The sequence below is a fragment of the Marmota monax genome, unplaced genomic scaffold, assembly GCF_021218885.2.
Source record: "Marmota monax isolate L192 unplaced genomic scaffold, Marmota_monax_Labrador192_F-V1.1 WCK01_AAM20220418_F8-fsc00190, whole genome shotgun sequence".
In the NCBI taxonomy this organism is placed as follows: domain Eukaryota; kingdom Metazoa; phylum Chordata; class Mammalia; order Rodentia; family Sciuridae; genus Marmota; species Marmota monax.
In genome coordinates this window covers 693,142-719,804 of record NW_026693010.1, presented here as the reverse complement: position 1 = coordinate 719,804, position 26,663 = coordinate 693,142, and the positions used below count along the sequence as shown (strand labels likewise).

The window sequence follows — 26,663 nt, the reverse complement described above, 5'->3', positions numbered from 1 at the left end:
TCTAGACTATAGCTGCCCACAAAACCACTTACAGCTGATTCTATTGTCCTGGGATTAAACAGTCTGAGCCAGGGCATTTCCATGAACATGGTCAGTCTGGGCCCCATCTTGTCTGCAGAGGCCCAGGGAGATCAACGGGGGAGGAGCTAGAGCCAATTTATTAAGAAAGGGTTCACTCACAGATCTGGCTGGTACCTTGTATGTCCTATAGGAGTGATAATTTCCCTCCAGGAAATGGACCATTCTCACTACTAGGCTCTGTGGGCTTGGATAGATGTTTCCCTTTAAATGTGAAATTATTAACATAAAAATGGGCATCATTTGCTTTTCTTATATCACAATAGGTTACAAGAGGAAACTGATTATACAATGTCTAGAAAATGGGTCCAAGTTTTAGGAATGACACACTGAAAACAGAACACGGGGGAGTGGTGATCAACGAGGCAGAGTGCCCCCATGCCAGAAGCTCCATGCCATTGGTGCTGCACTACCTTTCAAGATGGAATCTAAAAGCTTTTCTGCAGGAGGCTCTGGGTTTGATCCCTGCACCACACAAAAAAATTAATTAATTAGATAAAATAAACTGGAGCTGCCTATCAAGCCAATCTGAAAACAAAGTGATCTGCCCACCTAAGAGACTTCCTTTGGCCACGTGGAACTCATTCTTGCCTGCGCAGATCCAGACGCCACTGTGGTTAACTCCCAGCAGGCTGGGCTGGCACTGAAGCTGCTGAGACCAAAATGCCAGGCGCAGTTTGTCTGCTACCTTTTCTACAGGCGCCTGGGCTGCTGTGGCCACCGAGTGTGTGGCCTGGATAATTGTCTGGAATAAGCTGCACTGGTCAAACACCACGTAGTCCGTGATGCTCACCTGGAAGGGGCAGAAGAGCAAAGACCTGTGTCAGCGCAGTCGCCAGCACATGCTCTGCCGCCAAGCAAGGTTCTGCCACATCCGCACATCTGCATCTCCAGTAATGATGGCCAGGCACCCAAACGCACACGTGCATACGGGGTCTGTGAGAGGGCTGGGAGTGTGGAACAACAAGCTACTAACTGCCACTGCTTCGGGGTGGGATTGAAAGTGGTGGAGGACACTAACTAAAAAACAAAACGAAACAAAACCAAAAAAACCTATAAATAAATTAGAAAGATCAGTAGGGTGGAGGGAGTAGGGGAGGGAGAAAGTGCTGGGGACTGAATTAGAGCAAATTATATTCCAATTTTTTTAATTGTCAGTGGACCTTTATTTTATTTATTGATACGCGGTGCTGAGAATGGAACCCAGGGCCTCGCACATGCCAGGCAAGCATCTGCCACTGAGCCCCAGCCCAGCCCAGCCCTCCATGCTTTTTTGATTAGGTCAAAAGGTATCTTAATGTTATTTGCAACTGGAAAGAATAAAAAGAAAGTGGTGGAAGAAAATGTTTCCATTGTATTTTACATACTTCCATATTACTTGGATCAGTTACTAGGGTGTATTATTTTTGTGATGAAACAGCATTCCTTCCCACTCATTCTAAGTCATTTATTCTAATGAAAATGAGCAAGAACAATTTTGCTTTTAAATTCAGATGTTGCCAATAGACAATAATATACAACATTTAGACTAATAATGAATTAAAAAAGTATTATAAGTAAGAGGATGAAGTAATTTATGTCTTAAACCAGGACTACCAACATTCACGCTAAGCCACCAGCATAAACCAGGATACCTCTGGGCACCTACAAGTCTCCTGGCTCAGAGGCAGAACTTGCTTCCATAACATTCCTGGAAAGCATCTGCACAGACACCTCCGGAGATGCTTTTCTAGGCAATCACTTCCCCTGAGGGGACTTCTCCCTTGTTGGGTGGCTGTGACTGAAAGTGAGTTCTTTATGACTGCATGACTTTCTCTCATAGTTCTGCAGGTTGGGTTCAGTTACAGAGATCCACTCCTGCACAGATGCTCACTCCCTCTAGGAGTCACGCAAAATGAATGCTGAGAGTGATGTTACTTATTAAAGGAAACTTAAAAATTAACAAACAAAAGGGGCTGGGGATGTGGCTCAAGTGGTAGCGCGCTCGCCTGGCATGCGTGTGGCCCGGGTTCGATCCTCAGCACCACATACAAACAAAGATGTTGTGTCCACTGAAAACTAAAAATAAATATTTAAAAAAAATTAACAAACAAAAAGAAAATACAACACACACTACTTCTTTTTTTCGATTCCAGGGATTACATCCAGGCTTTACCAGCCCTTTTTTAATTTTTAAATTTTGAAACAGGTCTCCCTACTGATGCTGGATTTGAACTTGTAATCCTCCTGCCTCAGCCTCCAGAGCCGCTGGGATCACAGGTGTGCACCACCATGCCTGGCTCATACTATCCTTTCTTGTCTGTGAAAGGACTAGGGTGGCTATGAGAGCTGTCCTAACTCAAGTTGACACAGATTGGTTTTTTTGTTTGTTTGTTTATTTTTTTATATGGTGCTGAGGATTGAACCCAGTGTCTTACAAATGCTAGGCAAATGCTCTACCACTGAGCCACAACCCCGGGCCCTGATACAGTTTTAACCACACGGGGTTCAGACCCTGCTGCAGAGCTGCTGCCACATTCAAAACTCTGTACGCTCTCTCCTGCATGGCTGTGCCATCTGCATCAGAGTGCTCTGGAGTGAGTGGCAGGACGCAGGTGCTGCAGCCCTGAGGCTGGCAGCCATGCTGCTGAGTGGCAGACAGCAGAGTCCTGGCTAAGGGCCTGCACTGCTGCGCATGACACTCACCCGACCTGGGGAGTAAAGACACTGCCAAGGGTATCCGTTAAATATGTCAGACTCACCCCCAGCACTCAAGATGTGCAAAAAAAGCAGAATGCAGATCACAAGAGAATGGAAAAATTTAGCAGCTAAACACTGGCTACAATAAATCAATCTTATAGTATTTAAAATAACTCTGCTGCAAAGTGTTTCAAGATGGTTCTGTCAAATAAAGTTTCTCTGAAGGTAATGTTATAAATATTATGATGAAATGAGATCTCCCTTTCTGGAAGTGAATCTTTCTTTTTGGTGGTGCTGGAGATTGAGCCCAGGGCTTTACATATGTAAGGCAAGCACTGTATAGCCCCAGCGAGACCTGGCTGGCTTTCTTTCTTTTTTTTTGCAGGGGGTACCTGGGATTGAACTCGGGGGCACTGAACCACTGAGCCACACCCCAGCCCTATTTTATATTTCATTTAGAGACAGGGTCTCACTGATTTGCTTAGCATCTTGTTTTTGCTGAGGCTGGCTTTGAACCCGCAATCCTCCTGCCTCAGCCTCCTGAGCCGCTGGGATGACAGGCGTGAGCCACCACGCCTCACCTCTAGCTTGCTTTCTTTCTTTCTTTTTTTAATATTTTTTAGTTGCCAATGGATTTTTCACTTTATTTATTTATATGTGGTGCTAAGGATTGAACCCGGGCCTCACACATGCCAGGCAAGTGCTCTGCCACTGAGCCAGAACCCCAGTCCATTTTTTAAAAATATTCTTCTTTTTTTTTTTCAGTTGTAGGTGGACACAATACCTTTATTTATTTATCTTTATGTGGGGCTGAGGATTGAACCCAGGGCCTCACCTGTGCTAGGTGAGCGCTCTACCACTGAGCCACAGCCCCAGCCCACAGCTTTCTTTATGCTACTTGAAAAACAGACTTTAGCCAGCTCTTCTTTGTGAAGTGGCACAGCCGTCTCCTGCTTCGACAGTGCTTGTACAGAACCCACTGTTGAGCCAGCAGCCCTTCACTACCTCCTCAGTGCCCTCACCACCCCAGGCCTCCACACCTCTCCTCAGCCACCTCCCTGCAGACACATCAGAACTACCCCAGGACTGGGAGGCCATTGTCAACTGCCTCCTGTGCCGACTTGTCCATGTCTTACTACTCTGTGATGATGTGGCTCTGAAGTACTTTGCCAAACATGTTCTTCACCAATCTCATGAGGGGAGGGGGCAGGGCAAGAAACCAGACCATCTCGACTGGGGGGTGGGGCTGAATGTAATAGGATGTTCTCTAAATGGGAAGAGTGGAACCCTGGAACTGCATGAGGTGGCCATGACAAAAACGACCTCCACTTGCGTAATTGCATAGAGACTCATCACTTGTGTGAGCAGGTGAAATCAAAGAATCGGGTGCCCATGAAGACAACTTGTGCAAGATGGCAGCCCCAGAAGGAGGCATGGCAGAATCTCTTCGACAAGCACAGCCACGAAGGCAGTGATGATGAGAGCTAAGCCTCAGGCTGACCCCCCACAATCATGGAATGACTTTTCTGGTCACCAAGGCAGTGTATGCATGTTGGGGTACCTTTACCTTTTCTATAAGTTGTACCAAAGCATCCATGTAAGTGCTTTAATTTGTATTTCTTCAAATAAAGGAACCTGGTACCCCCAAAACACAAACCATATATATATTTAGTACACATATAGATGTGCATATACATGTGTGTATCTGTATATGGTTATAAGTACACAGAAGGTATTTTAAAATCACATAACTTTATAAATATTACCTAGAATATCCCATTAGAGACAGATATATGCAATATACATGTTTATCAAGGAGCAAATGTGACTTATTTTCTCAAGTTCTCATCTGGCAGAGCAGACAGTGCATGGCACACCTCAACAAGGCAGATCTGAGGAGACAATAAAACCCGAACCAACAGAGACACAGAGACATAAAACGGAAGGCATCGAGCTGGGTGTGGTGGGAAATGCTTGTCGTCCCAGGGACTCAGAAGCTGACACAGGAGGATCACAAGTTCAAGGCCAGCCTGGGGAACTTAGTGAGACCTGTCTCAAAATAAAAAGGGGTTGGAGGTGTGGATCAGTGGTAGAGTGGTAGAGTCTAGAATGCATATGGCTCTGGGTTCCATCCCCAGAAACAAACAAGCCCACCCAACTATAAGATGTAACGTATCTCACAACTGTCAGGGTTACCTCATGACCACAGAGAAGACCGGGAAGCGAAGCTATTAAGGGGGAAAGTGGGTGCTGCTTGACTACTCCCTCTGGCTTCTCACAGCATCCTCCTGTCAAGGAGCATGTGGGAAACTCTCCTTTCTCTGTTGAAACATCACTGACTTAAGAGGTCTTTCAAGCAATTGTTAACAGATGGATTTTAACTGTGGGTTGGGTTTCTCTTTTCGTAGTATATTTGTTCCAAATTAAACATCACTATTACCTAGGTCTTCAGATGGCTGCCACTGGGTTTACTTAGCTTATAATGATGAATGTCTAAATAAATAAACAAATAAAATCTGCATTACTTAAACAAGGAAAGCATGGCGAGTTACCCCTGATGACAAGTCCTTGTGTCTCACATGTGCTCAAATCCAAGTGTCTGGCCCACAACAGCAAGAGTGAGTACTGTTCATATAATCCAGCCTCCTAAGGAAGAGGGGAGGAAGAAAGGAAGTGGAGCCCTTGGCCAAGCCCAGAGCACCTACTTGCCACCAGTGGCTGTCATCTCCTTGCGGCTTCTTGGGAACCACGCCAGTTCTGAACCATAGCTTTCCACGAATGTCCAGAGCCCACAAGGTGTGCTGATCCCCGAGAGTTATGCAGACAGGCTCCAAAGCTTGCTTTTCACTAAAAATGAGCAAGAGAACACGAGATTCAGTCCTCAGAGTCAGGGCCGCCCCACTGCGTCTGTCCTGGTGGGCTTGCATGAAGAAGAAACATGCCCCTGCTAGGTGTGAGTGAGTTACACAACTGTGCAACAGAAACTGTCCAGATGTGCAGTAGTTGTTCAAGAGCCAGAATGGTGGGGAAAGCTATGGAGAGACAGCTACCTAAGACAAGTGTGAGTGGGTGCTGACGTCATCCCAGGCCAAAAGCATCCCCATCACTACCCTCTCCTCCCCTAGTAATCTACTGCGAACTCCCTCATGGGCCCAGTGATGTCATGCAGCCAGCCCCAGGTAGATGCTGCCCTCTATGCAGGGTTTATCTCTTCCTCCTTCTGGGCACGTTCATGACAGCTTTGAGGCTCAGCTACTGCTTCTAGTGGCATACTGCCTCCCAGCCTCTGCAGGCAGTCAACAGTTCCTTGGCACCATGCACTCCACATCCCATCAAAGACCCTCTGGACTAACTGGTGTCCACTATTATGTGGCTCACCACTGGACTGGCAGCTGATGATGGCAGAGCCAAGTCTCAGCCATCCTGGCTCACAGCACTGCTCCCTGAAGGTTCACTGGCTGCCTAAATTCAAATCAAGACCGTCCTGGTCTGATTATTCCTAAGGACTAAATTTCAATTGACTAGAATGAAAATACAACAAAGTGTCTGGACCTAAGCCATTGTAGACTGAACAGAAACCGTCTGCCAACAGGCAGTTCTGAATGGAGATGACCACGAGAGACTTATGACTTTGAGGCTCAGGGTAACACAGGGCAGCAGCATTTTAAAAACAGCTCCAACTTGATGCCCTGTCTGCTGGCAGAGGCAGGCAAAGAGTGTCCCCAGACCAGGCTTTCGAAGTTAACTCTGACAACTCAAGAGAAGCCTATCATCATGAGACCTTTAGGGGTTGGCTCTGCCCAGAAAGACCTGCATGAGTGGCTTGTGGAGAGTCACGCTGAGGAGAACACAGGAGAGGACAAAAACAGTGCCTGGCCTTACCTGACAATGTCACACTTCCACTGCTCCCCTTCTGGACAGAAGCTGCTCACGCCCTCCCGGTACAGGAGGGCCCTCTGTTCTGTCAGTGCCCACACCACACTGTTCCGGGCTGTGATCTGGGACAGTGGGTAAGGACAGTCGACCTTCACGGCTCGGGCACAGGGGCGATCCACGCTGAGACCTGCCAACAAAAGGGAACAGAGGGCCTAAGGATGCAACATCAGTACTTCACACTCTACCATGAATCTGATGTTTGCATATTTTTCTTTTCTAGTACTTTGCCATATTCTTTCATAATGAGTGCCTTTATTTTGAAGGTTTAGCCAACAAAAAGTAGTTAAATTTTGCTTCAACATGACATGTGTCTAAGGCAATTTTAAATACTCTTTGGAACTAAAGGATTGTAATTCAGAATTCTCTGCTGTCCCAAGGTAACTTTAGATGTTCTGGAGAAGCCAGGTGTGGTGGTGCATGTCTGTAATCCCAACTATGTGGGAGGCTGCAGCAGGAGGATCACAAGTTCAAGTTCAGCCTGGGCATCTTAGTGAGTTCCTGTCTTGAAATAAAAACACAAGGGCAGAGGGTGGACCTCAGTGGCAGAGTGTCTGCTTAACTTGTGTGAGACCCTGGGTTCATTTCCCAGTACTGCAAAAACAAATTTTTAAAAAAATAAAACAAAATTTAAAAATAAAAATGGACTGGAGATGAAGTTCAAAGGTAGAGCACTTGCCCGGCATGCACAAAGCCCTGGGTTCAATTCCAAGTGCCGGAAAAAAAAAAAAAAAAAAAAAGTTCGCAGGTCTCTTTTACTAGGAAGGCTGTACCCCTTCGGGCCTCAGCTGCTGCAGGGCCTCGAGCCAACAAAGCAGCTCCCCTTTTCTCTGCTTTCACCAGTGCTAGATGCAAACCCCTCACTTCCCAGATGAAATCTGAGGTCTGTTAGTCACACTGCAAGTCTGTAGCAGGGCCAGAGCTCCCTCCCTGACTCCCTGTCCCTGGCTCTTCCCCTCTTCCTGTTGTCTGTCGTAATTGTAACCTAAGTGAGCTCAAAGGCCACTCCTAAGGGAGCTGGCAAAACAGCTATCACCTAAAACCTTGTGTTCAATAGCCTCAGCTTGCAATTAGGTTTCAGTGCTATGATCATAAAAGCACCCACAGTACTACCCAGATGGGAGTCACTTGCAGGATTTCTCATTGTACATTCTTGGGCAACCCACAGGCGCTAATGCATAGGTTCAGCTGGGGCTCATCAGAAATTACTGCCCTGGTAATTGTGCTGGCACTCCTGGCTAAGAGTCATCTTCTCTTCATCCCCAGGCCAAAAGCATCACCTCTTCCCCACGTCCCAATCCCAAAGTTTTGGAAGCTAAATGTGTCTATGCCTTGCTACACCCATTTTCACTTAAAGGAAGATGGAAGAACTAGATTGGAGAGCAGGATCTGAAATGGCCTGAAGCTGGAGAGGCTGCCCACCATGTGCTCAAGGCTCCTGGACACCTGAGAGAGCCAAGCCAGCCAGAGCTTTCAATCTCAAGAACCACCCGCAGCTGATGGTTCACAACAGATAAATCATGCTTTTGGAACTAGCAATATTAAATGATTAGAAAACTAACCTTTACATAAATCCAATATAACCTCTTGACAACCCGAACATAACTTCTCTGCCCCTAAGTCCTTCACAGGTATCAAGAGATCACAATGTTGGGCTGGGGATGTGGCTCAAGCAGTAGCGCGCTCGCCTGGCATGCGTGCGGCCCGGGTTCGATCCCCAGCACCACATACAAATAAAGATGTTGTGCCGGCCGAAAACTAAAAAATAAATATTAAAATTATCCCTCTCTCTCTCTCTCTTAAAAAAAAAAAAAAAAAAAAAGAGATCACAATGTCACAATGTTGTTGGCAAACCGTTTCCCATTGTGCTGACAGTACATGAACACTCGCTCACATTGCAATTTGTTTATAATAAACAAGTCCCACTGTGCCACACCTAGCAGCTGGAGGTTTCCCTAAAACTAAAGAGTTTTCTAGGACAAGCTGAACTTCTATATAGAGCATGTATTTCTTGTTTTTCTCTGACAACATGTAAATAAGCACATAGAGCCAGTCTTTGACCTGGCTGGAAAAAATCCAGCCACTCAAGCTTCAAGGGGGAGATGACTCTAAAGTCATTACTTTGTTTTTCTTCCCTCTAAAGATTGGATATCACAGGATATGTGATCTGCAATGGTTAGCCACAAGAAGATTCTGCTTTTGTATCTCGCTAAAAACCCCCTCAATTTGTCCCAAATCTGTGTCAATATCAGGAAATGGCAAACTCCTAAAAGTTTTTTTTTTTTTTGTGTAAACGGGTGGTGAGCTTCTGAACTATGTGTTACTAACAAAGCAGGCACTCAAGAAGCAGAGGTGCTAAACAAGCCCTCCGTCACCTGTCTGTAGGTACAGGTCTCCGTTGGTTCTGATGATCCAGGCTGTGTCATCACTCAGGGCCACAAACACTGCCTGGGGCAGGGCTTCATACCAGTGACGCTTCCCCTTGATGGTGACTTTTCCACAAGCAAAAGCACGGTTAGATTTCTGCTCAATTTTCCAGAGAAGGGCTCCTGTGGAAATAAGAATCCTACTCACCATCCAATAAATACTAGAATTTCCTAAACAAAAACCTGTACTCTGGGTCCTGTAAGGGAGAGATTTCTAACTCACATCCTGTTGGTTCCAGCCAACCATGCTGAGGCTTGAACCCTTGGCCACCGCCTGCCAGCTGTGTCTCTGGGCATCAAGTCCTGGATGTCTCCAAGCCTCAATTTCCTTATCTGTGAAATGGGATCACCTCCCACCTTATAGGCTGGTCTAAAGCCTGGAGATGAGGGGAGAACCATGACATGCATGTGGAGCTGAGCATCTCACAGGGCAGAGAAAGACACCCTGTAGCCTGGACGGAGGAAGTGCCCTGATAGATATCCTGCCTTCAGGGATTCAGAGGGAGGGACCACTTCTGGGCCGGCTAAATGGAAGACATGCACAAAAAAGACGCATTGAAGGGGATTCTGAGGAAGAGAGGAAGGAGGAGCTGTATATTGGAAGGATGCAGACAGGCCCTCCAGATGGAGGAGCGGTACCGGACAAGGCAGGCAAGGTGAGGAACCACCGGCTGAGAGCAAGCTGGGCTGGAGCAGGGGTTCTGTCAGGTGGCTAGGCCTGGGTGCTCCCCAACACCACACAGCATGGGGGCCCTAGTGCCCCTCAAAGATATGGGCCCTGAAGGACATCTCAGTTGACAACATTAATCTCAACAGAAATGGGGAGCTCCAACCAGAGCAATAAGGAACTGAAGAGCTGGGAGATACAAAATAATTAATGTGAACAGGAGAAAACCAAAGTTTCTAAGTGGCTGGGGAAATGAACCCAGAGGCAACAGGAGAACAGTTAAGAGGCAGCACCAGCTAGTGGAGGGGCTGCTCTCTCAGTCAGTCTCCACAGAGTAAGTTCCAAGCCAGGAGTGAAAGAAAGCGAACAAAACAACCCTAAACAAACTGGTATTTAAAATGGTGACAGGGACAAGGGAAAGTACACAGAAGTTCAGAGTGAAGTTACAGGAGCCTTGTCTGACTCCCACTTCAAGGCAAAACCCATCTGCTTCCATTCCATTCACCCCACCACACTGGAATACATAGAGAAATGGCCAGGATTAAGCAAAACGAATCCGAGTCATTTTGGTGGAACACGCTATAATTCCAGGACCTAAGCAACTTAGCAAGACCCCATCTCAAAATAAAAAACCAAAAGGGTCAGGGATGGAGCTCAGTGGTAAAAATGCCCCTGGGTTCAATCCCTAGCATCAACCAATAAATTAAAACAAATTAGCAGACCCTCTTTTCGGAGTGTCTGCCTGAATTTACTAAGGTACCTGGTCATGGCAATGGAAAAGTAAAGGACCTCCCTTGTACACTTGGGGAGTGGACTGTGCACCCAGAGCACACAGCTCATTAGAGACAAATTTTAAAAAGAACACCAAACTGGACATATCCGACACATCCACGGGTCTGTCTTCCTTAGTTCAGTTGCTTTTCAGTGACACTGATGAAGAGAAATACACTTTATTTTTATAAGGACATAGTATATTAATATATCTTTTTAAAATCTTCAATTCGAACTATTTACATAGCTTACTAAAATATCTTCATGTGTTGCCATTGCAATTAATAAAAAAACAAAAGCTCAACAGAACAGCCATCGTACTATTAACTGATGTCAAAGGAAGAAATTCTCAGTCTTTGGAGGAAGCACCTCTCAGGCCTGCTAGGAAAGGTCAGTCTGCACTTGTGTGCTAAGCTGTTTGCACCTGGGAGCTGGGAGCTGGGGAGCTGGGGAGCTGGGGAATTGGGGAGTTGGGGAGCTGGGGCCGGGAGGCCGACCTGAAGGGGAGACCGCCACCTGCTGGACCGCATCTTCAAACTTCTGCCAGCGCAGCCCAGCGCCTGGCAGTGCACTGCAGAACAGGCTGCCTTTGTAGTCCAGGCACCAAATATACTTCTCGGAGACCGCCAAGCTGAGTATGCCATAGCCAGGACCCGAGTAGCCCATCCAGCTCTCTGCAAACTTACAAGGACAGAGTGGGTCAGTTCCAAGGCAGGGGATACCGCTGTATCCATCCTACTGTTGTCAACGAGAAAAGTGAGCAGAACATCAAAATGATACAGCTGAGAGGGTCTTTGTGAAGCCACGCAGAGACTGGTCCCTGCTTTCTTTGGAACTCCCACTTAGGAACATCTGGAATAAGACCCCTTAGCAACCCTGGGTGACATCTGGTCAGGTTGAACTTCTTCCTGGGCATGAGAAAGGCCCTGGCTTCAGTCTACTTTAAAGGAGGTGCACATCAGCACTCACTGCAGACCCACTGTGTGTGTCTGCCTGTTGTGGGTACGCAGGGGAGCAGCTCTCCACTCTTTTTCACCAGCTTTCTAAGCACTGTTCCCACCCTCAGACATGTGGTGTGGCATATGCGGTGGCTGTGAAGGCCTGGCCAAGGCATTCTAACTGAAATTGGTACACTAAGGTTTCATTGCTAGGATTCTTTTAAAAATCAAAACTAAACACATCCCTTGTACTTTAACAAATTTCTAAAACTGCACAGGAAGTTGATATACTCACTGAGTACAGATGCTCAATATGGAAGTCAACTACTTCAGAGAGAATGGTGTTCACCTCTTCTTCTGCTCACCATGGCAAGCCTTGCTCCTGACCCTTCTCCCCACAATAAAATACCCACAGAATGTCTTGGCTTTTCAGCTGTCTGGTTCAGGGCAAGGGGGGGTGGGATTTGGAGGGGAGAGGGTCCTCAGAATGCCAGGATCCCTCTCACCTATGTAAGGACTTTCCTATACCAGCCCCACAAACAAGGTCTACCTGGCTGACGCCCTGATGGGCCTTCCTGCAGCCCTGTCTACTTGACATCCTCACTGAGTCCACTTGACCCTGAAGATCTGGACATGACCTGGCCTCCTCTGTAGACTCTGAGGCCCAGGAGACAGGATTCACAACAACCACCATCTGTGCTGTGATATCCCCAGCAAACACAGCCTGGCAGCCTGGGCATGTGGGAACCAGTGGGTTCAAAAATGCACATGGGAGGGCGGAATGAGAGGCCCACCTGGTCTCCACAAAGCAAACAGACACTTCACTCTGATGGCCTCACAGTACAGAGGATGGGAGAGGGTTCTGGGGCCCATTCTGCCCTTCCATTTACTAGGTGATCTTACACAACTAATTTGACTCTTTTGAGCCTCAATTCCCTCTGTTAAATGGGACAATAGTACCTGTTTTGTAGTTTTTAAATTTTATTTTTATTTTTTGTGATACCAGGGGATTGAACCAGGGGCTGTCTAACACTGAGCTACATCCCCAGCTCTTTTTATTTTTTGAGACAGGGTCTGTTCAAGTTACTGAGGCTGGCCTTGAACTTGGGATGCTCTTGCTCAGTCTCTCGAGTCGCGGGGATCGCATGCGTGCACTACTGTGCTGGCTAGTTCACTTTTTTTTTTTTAAGAAGCAAGTATGTTAACTTGTAAAGGGCTCAACAAAGTCTCTGTATATGATGAGAGCTGACAAAAGTCACACACTATTAGCACTTGAGAACCCAGTGGAAACGTGGGGAAAGCCCCCATGGCTCTAAGTGAATAGCCAGCCACCAGCTACATCTCATAGCCACAGTTATAGGAAATGTTAGTTTTGAAACCAAATGCTTTTATACTTCTAATGGTGATTACTTGCTAAGGAAAGTAAGCACTTAAAAAAATCACTTTTTAATATAAAATGCCCAACAGCAGTTAATAAGTACCTCTTAATTAGAGGGGCTGTAGGCCCACAGGAGTCTAACTATACCAAAGCTGGTTTCTGCACAGCATGCTGGGGAGTTTTAGGGCCACTGCCTGGAGATTGAGAGACAGCAGTTCTGCAAATAGCTGCAGTCCCTGCTGATGGTGTCTAGGAGGTATCTGACTGTGGAGGGTAGGGAGCACCCCATCTTTGACCTCCAGAGGCTTTCCACACCACAGCAAACATTGCTCTGCCCAGTGATTTCTGAGAAGGCCCCAGACTAACACTAAGTGAACATGCTGCCCTGGCCTTGCTGGGTGGGAATAGATAGCAAGATGCTGCTTCTGTAGGCAGTGGGTCACTGAGCAGGGCAGAAGCAGTTCAGGCCATTCAAAGTCTCTGTGCTGCAAACCCCCCAAATCCAATCTTTAAAATACCTTTGGCCTGGGCTGGGCGTGTAGCTCAATGGTAGAGCACCTGTCTAGGGTGCACCAGGCCTTGGGTTTGATCCCCAGTACTGTGAAATAAACAGACACCCTCCCCCGCAAAAAAAAGCAAAACAAAAGAAACATATTTGGCCTGCACATTTTGCAGTAGGAATATAATTTTTTTTCCACATCTCTTCAAAATGAAAAGCAGGTATAATTAAGCCCCCATGCCTGTGTCACACACCTGGTCCAACTTGAGCAGTGTGGCGTCATCTGCACCTGGCCGGCTCAGGTCCTGTAGGGAGTGACTGGCTCTGAGCTCTGTCACACTAGTCTCTGAGGATGAAGATGGGAGCCCGTGAGCATAGATGTCCTCCTCGTCACTGGACGTCAAAGCTTGATCCCGAGAAGGCTCATGAGTGCTGGCCACTAAGGCAGGGACCAGAGGAGTCAACTGTCCTCCCACCCTCCACATGTCACATTCAGAAGCAGGGGTTACTTTCTGACCTGTGTCATCATCAGTAACAACACGCCAGGGATGTGAGCCAAGGGAGTCAGGAGCTCCCAGGTGGGTTAGGCTGTCCTCTTTGCTGCTGGCCTCTACAGTGTAGTCTTCATCAGCTCTAGTCCCAGGAAGCCACTGCTCAGCACTGGGGGCCCAGCAGGGGATGGAATGCAGCACGGGTGAGTCCAGGAGAGGGGCTTCAGAAGTGCTGTGGGGAGCTTCAGCCTCCATGTCTTGTAGCTCAAGTGCCTCAACAACACTGCCCTGTTCTCGGGAGGGTGTCTCTTCGTGCTTCAGGGCATCCTCCACAGGAACAGGCTCTGCTTTGAGGCCTGTGATCTCACCATCTTTCACATCTTCCCTTGGGAGCAAGGGCAAGTCCAGTACCCCATTAAGCAGATGTGTCTCCTGTGCACTGTTACACGGAGGGACTTCAGTCCTAAAGTCATTTCCTTCACCCAGCACATCAGGGGCAGACTCAGGCACTTCCAGGACACTAAATGCTTCAGGGTCAGTACTTCCCTGAAGGATGGTGTTCACTTCAGCACTGAGGCTGCTTTCCTGGTCAGGAGACTCTGTGCTTAACTGATCCACGCTACTGCCCAGAACACTTGAAGTCAAGGACAGCAGGTCGGTGTTCAAAGACAGGGGACTATCACCAGGACACTCAGAGCAGGGAGTCGATTCAAGGGAACTGTGACAGGCATTCCTGCTTCCACCTTCTAATTTAAAATGAGAACATTCAAAATAAGGGTTGATTCCACATAAAGACATGACTCTACATTGACAGCGAGAGACTACTTATAAAACACATTTTCAGTTCAAGAAAAGACCCCACAATTTAAATGTGAAGGATATTTAGTTAGTGAAGAATAAAGCCCTTAAGTACAAACTATTCCAAAGCAGGATGTTTTATATGGGCACAATACCATACTCACCAATGGGCTCTGAAGCCCAAGAAATGCTAAGCAGAAAGTTGGGAGGGAACAAAGAGGTGTGTTCAACTGGGTGACACAACTTGCTCACGCACCAATTTTAACAATTATTAAAATGCTTAGAAATTTGGTAACATTTTCCTTTAATACTGCAGTGACCTTGAGCTAGGCAGGCTCAAATGGTACCAGCAATAAAAAGTTCAACGTGAAAACCCGCATTTGCAGCATCCAACACTGAACGTATACGTAATGTCCCATCACCACACCGGCACAGAGCTTCCTGTTTCCACGACTTTGCATCCATGATTGTCGACTCTCTCATCTAACAAATGATCTACATGGATAAGTCGATACTGTAACTTAAATATGGAAAAGAACAAAACCCAGACCCTTGAAGCAGGGTGTGAGCACACCAACCAGAGCCCTGTTGCCACAGCCTGCAGTCATGTTTCTTGGCTAATGTGTGAACTACTATACAGTTCAACTCCTCTGGGGAGGAGGGCATTTGTTTTCTGAAGACCTTTTCTGCTTTTCTCTGAGTGGGCAAGTGCTCATTCAGTAAGCAGCAACACTCCTACACGGGGAGATGTGCCCCTTCCCAATGGGTGTGGTCAGACTGCCCCATGGGGGCTACATGAGTTGGTACCTGTCCTCTTCTTCTTCTTCTTCTTCACTTTGATAGGTTTCACAATAAGCTCCTGCTCAAAGTCTTCCGAGCTGATGACACTGAATCTCTGTGAGGAGGGTTGGTTGCCCTTGCCTGATTCCGGGACTACCTGGCCCCCAGGGGCCAGCAGCCCAAAGCTGCTGTCAGTGGAGTTGAGTGAACTACTTCTGCTACGAGGCTCACTGGCTACCGAGCTGGCCGCGGAAGAGCCTCTGAGCCTCGTCTGGGAAGCTGTGGCCCCTAGTGGCTTCTCCAGATGCTGCATGTGGGCATGCTCCGAGCATCCTGATATCTCCAGACCATCTCTCACTGAGAAAGAAGAGTTCAAGTCAATAATGATCATCCAGATCAATGTGTACTTATTCCAGTTTGCCAGCCTAAATAACAGCTGCCACAGAGGGAAGCAAGGTTCCTGCCTACCAAAGAACTGAGCAATTCTAAATTTATAGGAACACACAGAATTCTAGGAATTCTAAATTCATAGGTGTGCGCTACTGGGCAATGAATTCAGAGCCTTAAACACGCTAGGCAAACAAGCCACCACTAAGATAGTCCACAACCCTTTAAAAAAAATTTTTTTTTTTTTTGACAGGCTCTTGCTAAGTTGCCAAGGCTGGCCTTGAACTTGAGATCCTCCTGCCTCGGCCTCCCAAGTAACTGTGGTGATATGTGTATGCCACACACCAGGACAATCAAGTGGTTTTTGATTTTTCCTTTCTACTCACCCAAACTTCCTATCTGCACACCAGGAGGACAAGGCCTCCAAACGTGAGATGGTCTAACCTAAGCCTTACATAGCTAATTTCTCATTAAAGTATTATGGGGTTGGGGCTGGGGCTCAGCAGAAGAGTGCTTGCCTAGCACGTGTGAGGCCCTAGGTTCAATCCTTAGAACCACATATAAAATTAATAAAATAAAGGTATTGTATCCAACTACAACTAAAAAATAAATAAAGATATTTTTTAAAAAAGTATTGTGAATATTATTTTCAGAATAAGATGAAGACTCCAAACATCTTCTTCTATAAATAAACTGCAATGACTTAACTGGCAGAATAATGGTCAATTTTATAACTATAAACTGCATGCCACAGAGAGAAGCACTTCCCATCACACAGGGTGCATTTAATGAGAAATACAAACCTATTGATGCTAGTCCTTCAGGTCTGCTCGAAATTCTTATAATGTTCCTATCTCCCTTTAAGAAAAATATTTCATTTTCTGTGCAGGAAACAGATACAATATCACCGGATCCTTCCAAACCAGCAACTGTGGCCTGTCAGAAATAAATAAAATCACAAACCTAGATAACAGTAATGGTTCAAAGGATAAAAAAGCATGTGTAAGAATTTAAATATGGATGCACTTTGTTATCACTTCCTGAAAATTCCTTTTTTTTTGGGGGGGGGGCGGGTACTGTGGATTAAACATGGGGATGCTTAACTACTGAGCCACATCTCCGGACCTTTTTAAAATTTTTATTGGGTTGAAGACAGCGTCTTGCTAAGTTACTTAGGGCCTCATTAAATTACTGAGGCTGAACTTGTGATCCTCCTGCCTCAGCTTCCAAAGTTAGTAGGCAGCACCCTGTCTCTGGCTGAAATATTTATGAGTAAGTCAATCCAGTCAGGTAGTATCTGACAGATGTGACCTGGAGTTGTTCAATTTAGCAGTAGGGTGACGTGACCAAGCCAGTAGAGCCTCTCCCCATCCCTCAGGCTCCCTCCTCAGGCCTGCTTGGCTTCCTGATCCTTACAATGTGAAGCTCATCCTCCTTGACAAATGCAGGGGCCTCTGCCATCCATGGCCTGGTCATCCTGCCTCAGCTGAGCTTCACAAGCAGGGAGCATGTATGCAAATTCTAGTCCCATTCTTCCACAGCCCACGCACGCTTTCTTTCCTGTCCTGCTGGGGAAGTTCCAATTTTATCCAGATGCCATCTCCTCATGAACTGTTCCCTGACCAGCTCACATTCTTGGGCAATGCTCAGGACTCCCTGGAGGCTTGTTTCCTATAAACCTCCATGTGGTACATCTCTCCTGGGCTGAAGTAAGTGTTAGCACATCTAGCTCCCCCTGCTGCGGGAAAGACCAGTGTGCCTGCAATTCATGACTTCTAAATGAATATAAGAGGGGAGGAAGGGTGTCCCCAGCTAAAAACAGACACACAGGACATCCCAATTCCACACTGCTTTAGAGACAGTTTGTGCTTTTCAGCAAATAGTGTAAACAAGAGGCCAGTTCACAGCAGAAGATGAAGAAAGTCTCAATTCTCTGCTTGCTAATTTTCAGGCAGTCCTAACAAACAGCTAGAAACAGGACATTAGTTTCTGAAAGCTGTCAATTAAGTTGCTCTGGGGAGGTGCAGATTCAGGTGACAGCCGGCACATCTATTCACTGGCATCCATCAACATGTCCTTGCCTATGAAATGAAGTTAATTATGAGTGTTGAGTAAAGCAATGGGTAAGAGCTGAAATGAAAAGGACAGATGGACAATTACAAAGTATCTTAATGCCACTAATTATCGGTTCAAAAGGAATGGGAAGAAGAAAAGTTAAGTTCTCTAAAACTAGGGAAAGAATAAAAAAGAAGTCTTGAAATATCTCTCATAAAAGAAAGAAAGAAATTCAAGGCTGGAAGGTGACCCCTCAATCCAATACCCTGTATGCCCCATTTACAAATAAGGAAGTCATGGTTAGACAGATGGGAGACTCTAGGTTATAGGGAGAAACAGGCCAGAATCTTCTCTTGGGTCCCTTTTCTTTCTACCAAACCACTATTTCCAGGCATGGGTGGTAATAGTAATTAAGGAGACTTCAATGGGGAGCAGATGAATATAATTTGGCTGATGTACACCAAATAAGAACACCCTTCACTGGGGAGTAAGGCCAGGCAAAAGGTCTGTGTTTAGGACAAGAAGAAACGGAAACTAAACAGCTTTGTTTAAATCTTTCTCTAATAGTGACCTTTTATCATTCTGATTTAAACAGAAATTGTTCCTGCTATGATTTAATAATGATACTAGAAAATTGCCCAAGATATGTCATTAAGTTAAAAAAAAAAAGTGGAAAAACTGGCAAAATGATTTAGCTCACTCTGTGTAGAAGAACAGGGTGGAGAGCAACCTGGAGCTGAGTAACACTGGAGAGCCCTGGGGATGGTTATTCTGAGTGTGCTCACTATGACCCAGGAGGAAAGCATGACCTGTGGTGAAGCATGTGCAAGGTGCCTTGGGTTTAGTTGCAGCAGAGGAGGAGAAGAAGAAGATACATGACCCAAATAGATTACAAAGAAAAAGTTTTCTTTTCTTTTTTTTTTTTTTTTACTGGGGATTGAACTCAGGGCTGCTTAATCACTGAGCCATATCCCCAGCCCTTTTTTACATTTTATTTAGAGACAGGGTCTCACTGAGTTGCTTAGGCCTCACTAAATTGCTGAGGCTGGCTTTGAACTTGTGATCCTGCCTCAGCCTCCCAAACTGCTGGGATTACAGGTGTGTGCCACTGCGCCTTGCTAATTTTTTTTTTTTTTTTTTTTTTTTGGTACTGGGGATTGAACTCAGGAGTACTCGAGAGCCACATCCCTAGTCCTATTTTGTATTTTATTTAGAGCAGGGTCTCACCGAGTTGCTTAGCACCTTGAAGTTGCTGAGGTTGGCTTTGAACTTGCGATTCTCCTATGTCAGCCTCCCAAGCAGCCGGGATTACAGGCATGCGCCACCGCGCCTGGCAATTTTGTTTTTAAATAAAAATAAAAACCACAATTTCTTGGCAGGGCATAGGACTATGAACATCAAAGCAAACTGTCTTTTAAGATCTACGAAAATTACCAATCCTTAATTTAATCTCCTTGACTGGCCCAAAAGAAAAAGTGAAACATAAGACTCAACAGTGCTACTTCTTTTGGGGCTGGGAATGTGGCTCAAGTGGTAGCACGCTCGCCTGGCATGCGTGCGGCCTGGGTTCGATCCTCAGCACCACACACAAAGATGTTGTGTCCGCCGAAAACTAAAAAATAAATATTAAAAAATTCTCTCTCTCTTTAAAAAAAAAAATTTTATATATATAAAAGCCAAAAAAACAAAAACAGTGCTGCTTCGTCACTCTCTGAGCCCGAGGAAGGACACTGTGTGGATAAACATCCTCTTTGCTCTTTTGACACCAAACTTGCGTAGGTCCCATCACATACCTGGTTGACGGTGTCCAGAAGGTAGATGCTGTACTCATTCCAACTCAACACCCAGCCTTCTCTGAAGAAACAGGAAACAAGCCCCAGGTGTTTCTCAGGGGAGCTGTAACTTCCCCTGTCAGAGGATTCCAGGCGTGGGTATAGCTCGAAAGGTGCAACTCCCCCAGCAAAGACGTCCTTTAAGATGAATGTGGCTTGAACAGTCCCATGGACATCAGCCTTCCATAGCCGGAGACCAGGCCGAGAGGCATACAGAGTTAGATCACTCTGCTTACACAATCCTGGTATAAAACAAGCACCAAATTTCCCAGTACTAAAATCAGAAGGAAAAAAGAAAGAAAAGACCAGGCATGGACTGATTTAAAGCGATAAAGATATGTCAACCCCTGATACTAAATACAAGAATTTATTGGCTAAACCCAAATAATTGATGCTTTCCCTTGAGCACACAGCCTGGTTTCTTTGAACTATCAATGAGTATCCACTATGGTCCAGCCCCTGTGCCTGGCATTTTATCTCCAAACTCCCATTTAATCCTCACAACAACTCCATGAGACAAATATTATAACTTCTGACTTAAAAGAGGAAACCAAGGCAGAAGGCAACAAACCCAAGACTGTTCCTTGTTCTCCCTGTTCTGAAATTCTATTCCTGTTAACATGATTACTATGATTACACCAATGTCCTGTTAAGTCTTTTATTTTTTGGGGGGATGCCTACTGGGGATTGAACCAGGTTGTTTTAACCCTGAACAACATCCTCAGACCCTACTATTTTTATTTTGAGACAAGGTCTAAGTTGCTGAGGCTGGCCTCAAACTTGAGACACTCCTGCTTTAGCCTCCCGAGTCACTGGGATTACGGGTGTGGCCAATGTCTGAGTTCATGCCAATGTCCTAGATGAACAAATTTTATATCTAGGAGTACAACAACCCATCTATGCTGTTGCCCTTTCAGAGTTTCTCTAAACCCATCAGAGGGACACAAGTTCCTTTTGAATCCCTGGGCTTTTTTTTTTTTTTTTGCTCCCCCCATTTTTAAAATTATGAAATATCTGACACTCACAAAAGAATACATATAATAAAATTTATGAAGCTTAATGGAAATGCTCACTCAGGAATCCAACTTAGGAAATTAGTCACTGGCCACACCACGGATGTACTCTGCCCCCAAAATTTCCTGCCCATCTGCCCCAGCTGTGACCACTGGACTATATTTTGTGTGTATGGTTCCCTTGTTTAATCACATCCACATATCCCTACATACTGTATAATATAGTATTATCTTTCACTGTATTAAAAAATAATATGATTGGGCCTAGGGTTGTGGCTCAGTAGTAGAGCACTTGCCTAGCATTGGTAAGGTACTGGGTTCAATTCTCAGCACCGCATATAAATAAATGAGTAAAATAAAGGTCCATCAACAGGGTATAAATCCCTGGCACTAAAAAAGAATGTAAAAATTTGAGCACCCATTAACAAGAGAGTGAATGAGTTATGGAGTACTATATATCAGTGAAAGTAAATAAGCTCTGTAGTTTCAATCAAGAATAAACCTTAGAAACATAAGGTTAAGAGAAAACAAAAAAGCAGGTAGTAACAGTATATAGATAACATCATACTTCCCCCCGCCCCGTAAGAAGCATCCTCTCACCCAGGTGAGGCTCTTAGTCTCCACCTGCCTGCATCCCTCATGGCATTTATGTGGCCCTATCCTTGTCTCACTGACCAACTCCCTCTGCCAGCCCGTTCGAGGGCAGAGGCTGGGCCCCACGTTTCACTCACAGCCCCATTTCTCCCACACACTTGCTGAATGAAGCACTGCTTCCAGGGACGGGCAAGCCCAATGCCCTCCACAACTACCACCTAAGACAACATATGACAGAAAGACGAACCTTAAAGACCCAAGAGGCAGACACTTTTACCCTCTTGTCTCCACTTTTCTAAGGTTAAAAAAAATACCAGGGCTGGGGATGTGGCTCAAGTGGTAGCGCCCTCGCCTGGCATGCGTGCAGCCCGGGTTCGATCCTCAGCACCACATACAAACAAAGATGTTGTGTCCACCAATAACTAAAAAATAAATATTAAAATTCTCTCTCTTTAAAAAAAAGAACTAAATTAATAATTTAGAACTAAATTAATAATAAAAAATACCATTCCCTCTGAAAAGGGGACATATTCCTTATTTCTCTATCCTGGATGAGTGTCTGGCACAGAGCACACCTTCAGTCAAAGCAGCCAAAAAACCTGACCACACGACACCCAGCAGAGGTTCATAGAAGCACCCGGGTCACTACCCAGGTCGGAGGGATAGGTCTCAGGAGAGTCTGCTGGGCACGTGACCCACGTGAAAGTGAACTGCTTTTAAATCTCCTTCCACTCTACCATCCTTCTAGGAGACAGTGCAGGAACACACTAGCAGGTGGGCCAGGACCAAGCACCAGGCAGAAAAGAAGGGTCCTGGCAGAGGGAGAGGCAGAACCCAGATCCACAGAGTCACACTTTTCTGAGGGACCCAGGACCAGTGGTGACCACTGCTACAAAGAGGCAGAGTGGATGGAATTCAGATGGCATTCAGCCTAGAAAACAAGCTGAAGGGGAGGTGGAGTGGGTCTCAATAGCTGAAGAGCCACCATGTAGAAAAGAGGATCAGCTTTCACTGTTCTGCTGCAAAGCATAGGACATGGCTGTGAATGTGACCACAGAGCTGGCTGCACCCGGCTGACCTCACCCGGCCCCCCTGATAATACATCGCCGACGGCACCACCAGTCTTGGGGCTCTCACAAGGCCTGCCATTCTCCCCACTCTCCACAGGGCCAGCCTCAAAACCTCTTCCTGTTCACTGGCCGACTTCCTCCCTGCCCGGACAGACCCCTTTACTGAGGAAGAGAAAAGGGAGACATAAGAGCTCCTCCCACCAGCCAGCCAACAACCAGCCTGTGCCAATACCCCTGCTCCCCACCCCATCATGGCTTCCTGTTCCCTCCTCACGGTAAGGAAAGGTCAGCTCTTTGGTTCTTTCTCCCCTTTCCCCTTTCACCCCCAAGCAAACTGGCTCTGAGCTGTTTTCTGGGCTTGGGTGGGAAGGTGAACTGTGGCTCACAGACTTGTCTGTCCATCTTTTCCCACTTGTCTGGTGTGATGAGAGACTTGGGCCTCATCCTTCTCTTGCCGTCCTCCCTCCAGCAGACCAGTCACTGTCCTACTCGGCTAATCCCACTCATTGTGAATGCTGCAGGCCTATAGGAGTCTTCCCGGGCCCCAGGCTGGGAGAAGCCTGTTTAAACTTCTGTTGCCCCACAGCAGTCAGCAGGACCGACAGCAAGGCCCTCTCTGTGCTCCAGTTTTCACGGAGGAGCATGGCTATCCTCCTGCTTACTGGGCCAACCTGAGCCTGTCACTGCAGAGTGCTCCAGCAGCAGGAGCACAGAGGCACTCAGGAGACTGAATGCCTGGGGCTGTGTGGGGCCAGAGCCAGGGCAGATTCAGACTATGTCACCCTGAGACCTGGCCCCTGAGGCAGGGCAGCTGTGCCTGAAGGTCACTGTAGCTCCCCACAAACAGTCCCTCCTCCCTTCTAACTCAGACAGGGTGTCCTCAGCAGGCTTGGGCTGCCAGGAACCACACGGAACCCCAAGCCAAGTGCCACTGGCCCACATCTGCAAATAGGAAATCCAAGAGACCTTAAAGCCACTCTGTCACAAGGCTCCACATTGACAGCAAGCTGTGTCCTGTGAGACTCACCTTTTCCTTGCCTGTGTTCCAATCTGCCTGACAGACTTCTCTTCAGTGTAGAAGAGCAGGCTTCTCTGCAAGGTGGAGATGAGCAGCACCTTCTGACTGTAGTCCAGCTGCACGATGGAGGACGGCTCCTCCAGCACCAGCTGGGAGTTGCAGGTGCCCTGCGGAGTCCAGCCAAACCTGCGCTCAGTGCTAGGCTGGCCAGGGGCCTCCCAAGACTGACACCCTTCCTGCCAGCCGCATTCAGGCCAACCCACACCTCACAATGACACCTAGCGGGTCTCTTCAGAGTCAGTGTCAACCCACTGCCGTGAAATTTGGAAGAGTCCTTCCTAATGAGAAAACAATCAGTGCTAACACGTTGGACAAGAAACACTTAAAATTGGTTGAATTTCTCTTAAAATATTCTCTGTAAACAGTCAAAAAGAACCCATGAAGATCTAACATAAAAATGTCACACTGTGCGTATTATTTATCCTATCACAAGCACAATGGATGGGACTTTCTATAAAATTACTGTGACAACAATTAGCGCTCCTGTGGTACTCTCCCTCCACAGAGCTCGATGTAAAGTAAGTCCAGCTGAACAGCTCGTGGAAAACAGGAGGCTAGAAAGAAGTTAAAACAGCATTAAATACATGAGATGGTATTAAAATAAGATGGTCCTTTCTACCCACACAGGGAAGAATTCTAGTAGGCATTTTATTGCTAATACAATCTATATTTTGTGGTGTTAAAAATCTGCTTCTCCAGGGGCTGGTATAGCTCAACTGGTAGATCACCTGCCTCACATGCACAAGGCCCTGGATTCAAAACCCAGTACCACAAAAAATAAAGATAAAATAAAAATAAATAGACAAAAACTTGACTTTTTTTTTTTTTTTTTTAAATCTTCTCAGGAGCTGGGGTTGTGACTCAGAGGTAGAGAGCCTACCTACCATGCGTGAGGCACCGGGTTCAATCCTCAGCACCACATAAAAAAATTAAACAGAAAAGAAAGATATTGTGTCCACCTGTAACTAAAAAATAAATATTAAAAAAATAATCTGATTCTCTAGGAGCAATTCCAATTTGCCTAAGAAACACTGCGGCATATCACAGACCTCTTTGGGGGTGAGCAGGGGCAGGGGTCAGTTTTAAGGGTAAAATTTGCATATAGTAAAACTTGCCATTTTGGTATATAATGCTATCAAGTTTGACAATTTGACCGCCACCACTATCAAGATAGAGAAATTTCAATTCTTCCCAAACACTAAGGACTCTGAAGGCAGATTCTTTTCCATAAAAGAATTAGTTAGAATGTAGATTTATTTTCAGTTTTTAAGTTAGCTTGTAATGGAACTGAGTAGACTATATTGTATAAAACCACACATCCTCTCATGTCTTTTTTTTTGGCAAATCTCATGAAATACTTGTATCTTAAAAATGTTTCAGCATGCTTATGGTCAATTTTTTCATTTACTGAGTGGTGAGGCATGGTGGCCTTCTCTCAGCTCCTCACCAATCTGCCCACAGGTACAGGTAGTGGAAGACTCTATAGTGGTAGTGGCAGGAAAGGACCCTCAGCACTCAGAACAATACACATTTCCATAGAGCAACTGTTCTCAAAGGGGACCCCTCTCAAGGGTCCGCCAGGCCAAACACACTTTCATAGCAATACTAAGATGCTACTGCCCTTTCCACTGATGGTGCAGGAGCCACAGTGGGGAGAGCCACCTGGAACCTCAGCTCAAACCAAGGCAGTGGCACCAATCACTATCAGCAGTTACTATACCCTTCAGCACTGTGCACTCTCGTCAAAACACCCAGTTCACTGAAGATCAACCTCTCTGATGCAGAAAAGTGCTCATCTCACTGTCTTGACCCTTAAGAGCAGGCACCTTTGTACTGGATGTGAGAATGGGGTGTACACGTTCAGTGCTTGTGCATACGGAAGTACAAAGTTCCTTTGAAGGACAGTACCTATGCCATGGCTGGAGTTGGGAGGTGAACCAAATGCCTTTTTCACAGAACACCTTTCTACTTCAAATACTATAATTATTCAAACTTGGGTATTTGAAAGACATTTTCCTTTTTTAAAAAAATATTTTTAGTTGTAGATGGACACAACACCTTTGTTTATTTATTTATTTTTATGTGGTGCCAAGGATTGAACCCAGTGCCTCTCACATGCTAGGCAAGTGCTCTACCACTGAGCTACAGCCCCAGACCAGGAAGACATTTTCTTAAGAAAAAAAAAAAAAAAAGCAAGCCTATCACTTCAAAAGAGGACAAGTGATAGTATTTACTTCTTTCAAATGCAGATGAGAATCTTGAAAATCTGCTCCTGTGTCTGTGAACTAGACAAGTCTTGATGGCTAAAGACTTTTACGATCAGATTGATTATAATATTAACAAAGGTGCTTTTTTGATACTGCATAATAAAATGTGTCAGCATCTGGAGGATGCACATTATCCTGTGAATCACTATTTCTGAAGTGACCAACACATGATGCTACAAAACCATGCACAGGTAAAAGATTCCATGAAGTGCAAGATAAGACTTCTAGATTTTAATGAAATAGAGTGTGAAAAAATCATCTCTGTGGTTTCTTTCTTCCTTTCTTTTTTAACAGATACAGCTTTTTAAAATAACACCTTTATTTTATTTATTCATTTTTATATAGTGCCGAGGATTGAACCCAGTTCCTCACACATGCCAGGCAAGCGCTCCACCACTGAGCCACAACCCCAGCCCCTTATCCCTCTGGTTTCTGATTCCATTTTGTAACTACTCTTTAAAGAAACTCTCATGTGTCATGTGTAATTGTAACCTTTAAAGAACTACTATTTGTCAATTTGTGGATATTATTAAAGAAGAATATCCACAATTATCTGAAGGCTATCAAAATACTCCTTCCATTTCCAACTACATGTCTGTTTGAGGTTGGATTTTCTTTATATACTCTTGACTCAATGGCAGCAGATTGAATAAAGAATCAACTGCCTTATTATTAAAAAGCCAGACATTAAAGAAAATGCAAAAATAGAGAGCAATGCTACTTTCCTCATTAGTTTTGAAATTACATTCACAAAAATGTTTTTGTTAAATTATAATGTAAGGTTTATTATTTCAAAATATAGTTAATAAATGCTTTCCAATTCCTCAGTTTCAATTTCTAATGTGGTATGCTTGACATAAATGAAAGCTCTTTGGGTAGACATTCTAAGAGCATAGAGGTTCTGAGATCAGAGAGCTTAAGAACACTAT

The 26,663-nt window shown here is 45.6% G+C and overlaps 1 protein-coding gene across 2 annotated transcripts in view; it reads right to left on the bottom strand.

Annotated features, from left to right (window-relative positions):
* The window catches only part of Tecpr2 (tectonin beta-propeller repeat containing 2), a 79,456-nt gene that overhangs the window by 33,322 nt on the left and 19,471 nt on the right, over nt 1-26,663 (bottom strand). For both annotated transcript variants that reach the window (XM_046453057.2, XM_046453058.2), the window contains exons 5-14: nt 23,417-23,574; nt 19,674-19,986; nt 16,629-16,761; nt 15,466-15,795; nt 13,624-14,606; nt 11,052-11,235; nt 9,066-9,239; nt 6,640-6,820; nt 5,463-5,604; nt 631-871 (exon numbers count right to left, since the gene is read on the bottom strand). In XM_046453057.2, coding sequence (XP_046309013.1) covers nt 631-871; nt 5,463-5,604; nt 6,640-6,820; nt 9,066-9,239; nt 11,052-11,235; nt 13,624-14,606; nt 15,466-15,795; nt 16,629-16,761; nt 19,674-19,986; nt 23,417-23,574 — 2,839 coding nt within the window. The remainder of the gene's footprint in view (nt 1-630; nt 872-5,462; nt 5,605-6,639; nt 6,821-9,065; nt 9,240-11,051; nt 11,236-13,623; nt 14,607-15,465; nt 15,796-16,628; nt 16,762-19,673; nt 19,987-23,416; nt 23,575-26,663) is intronic.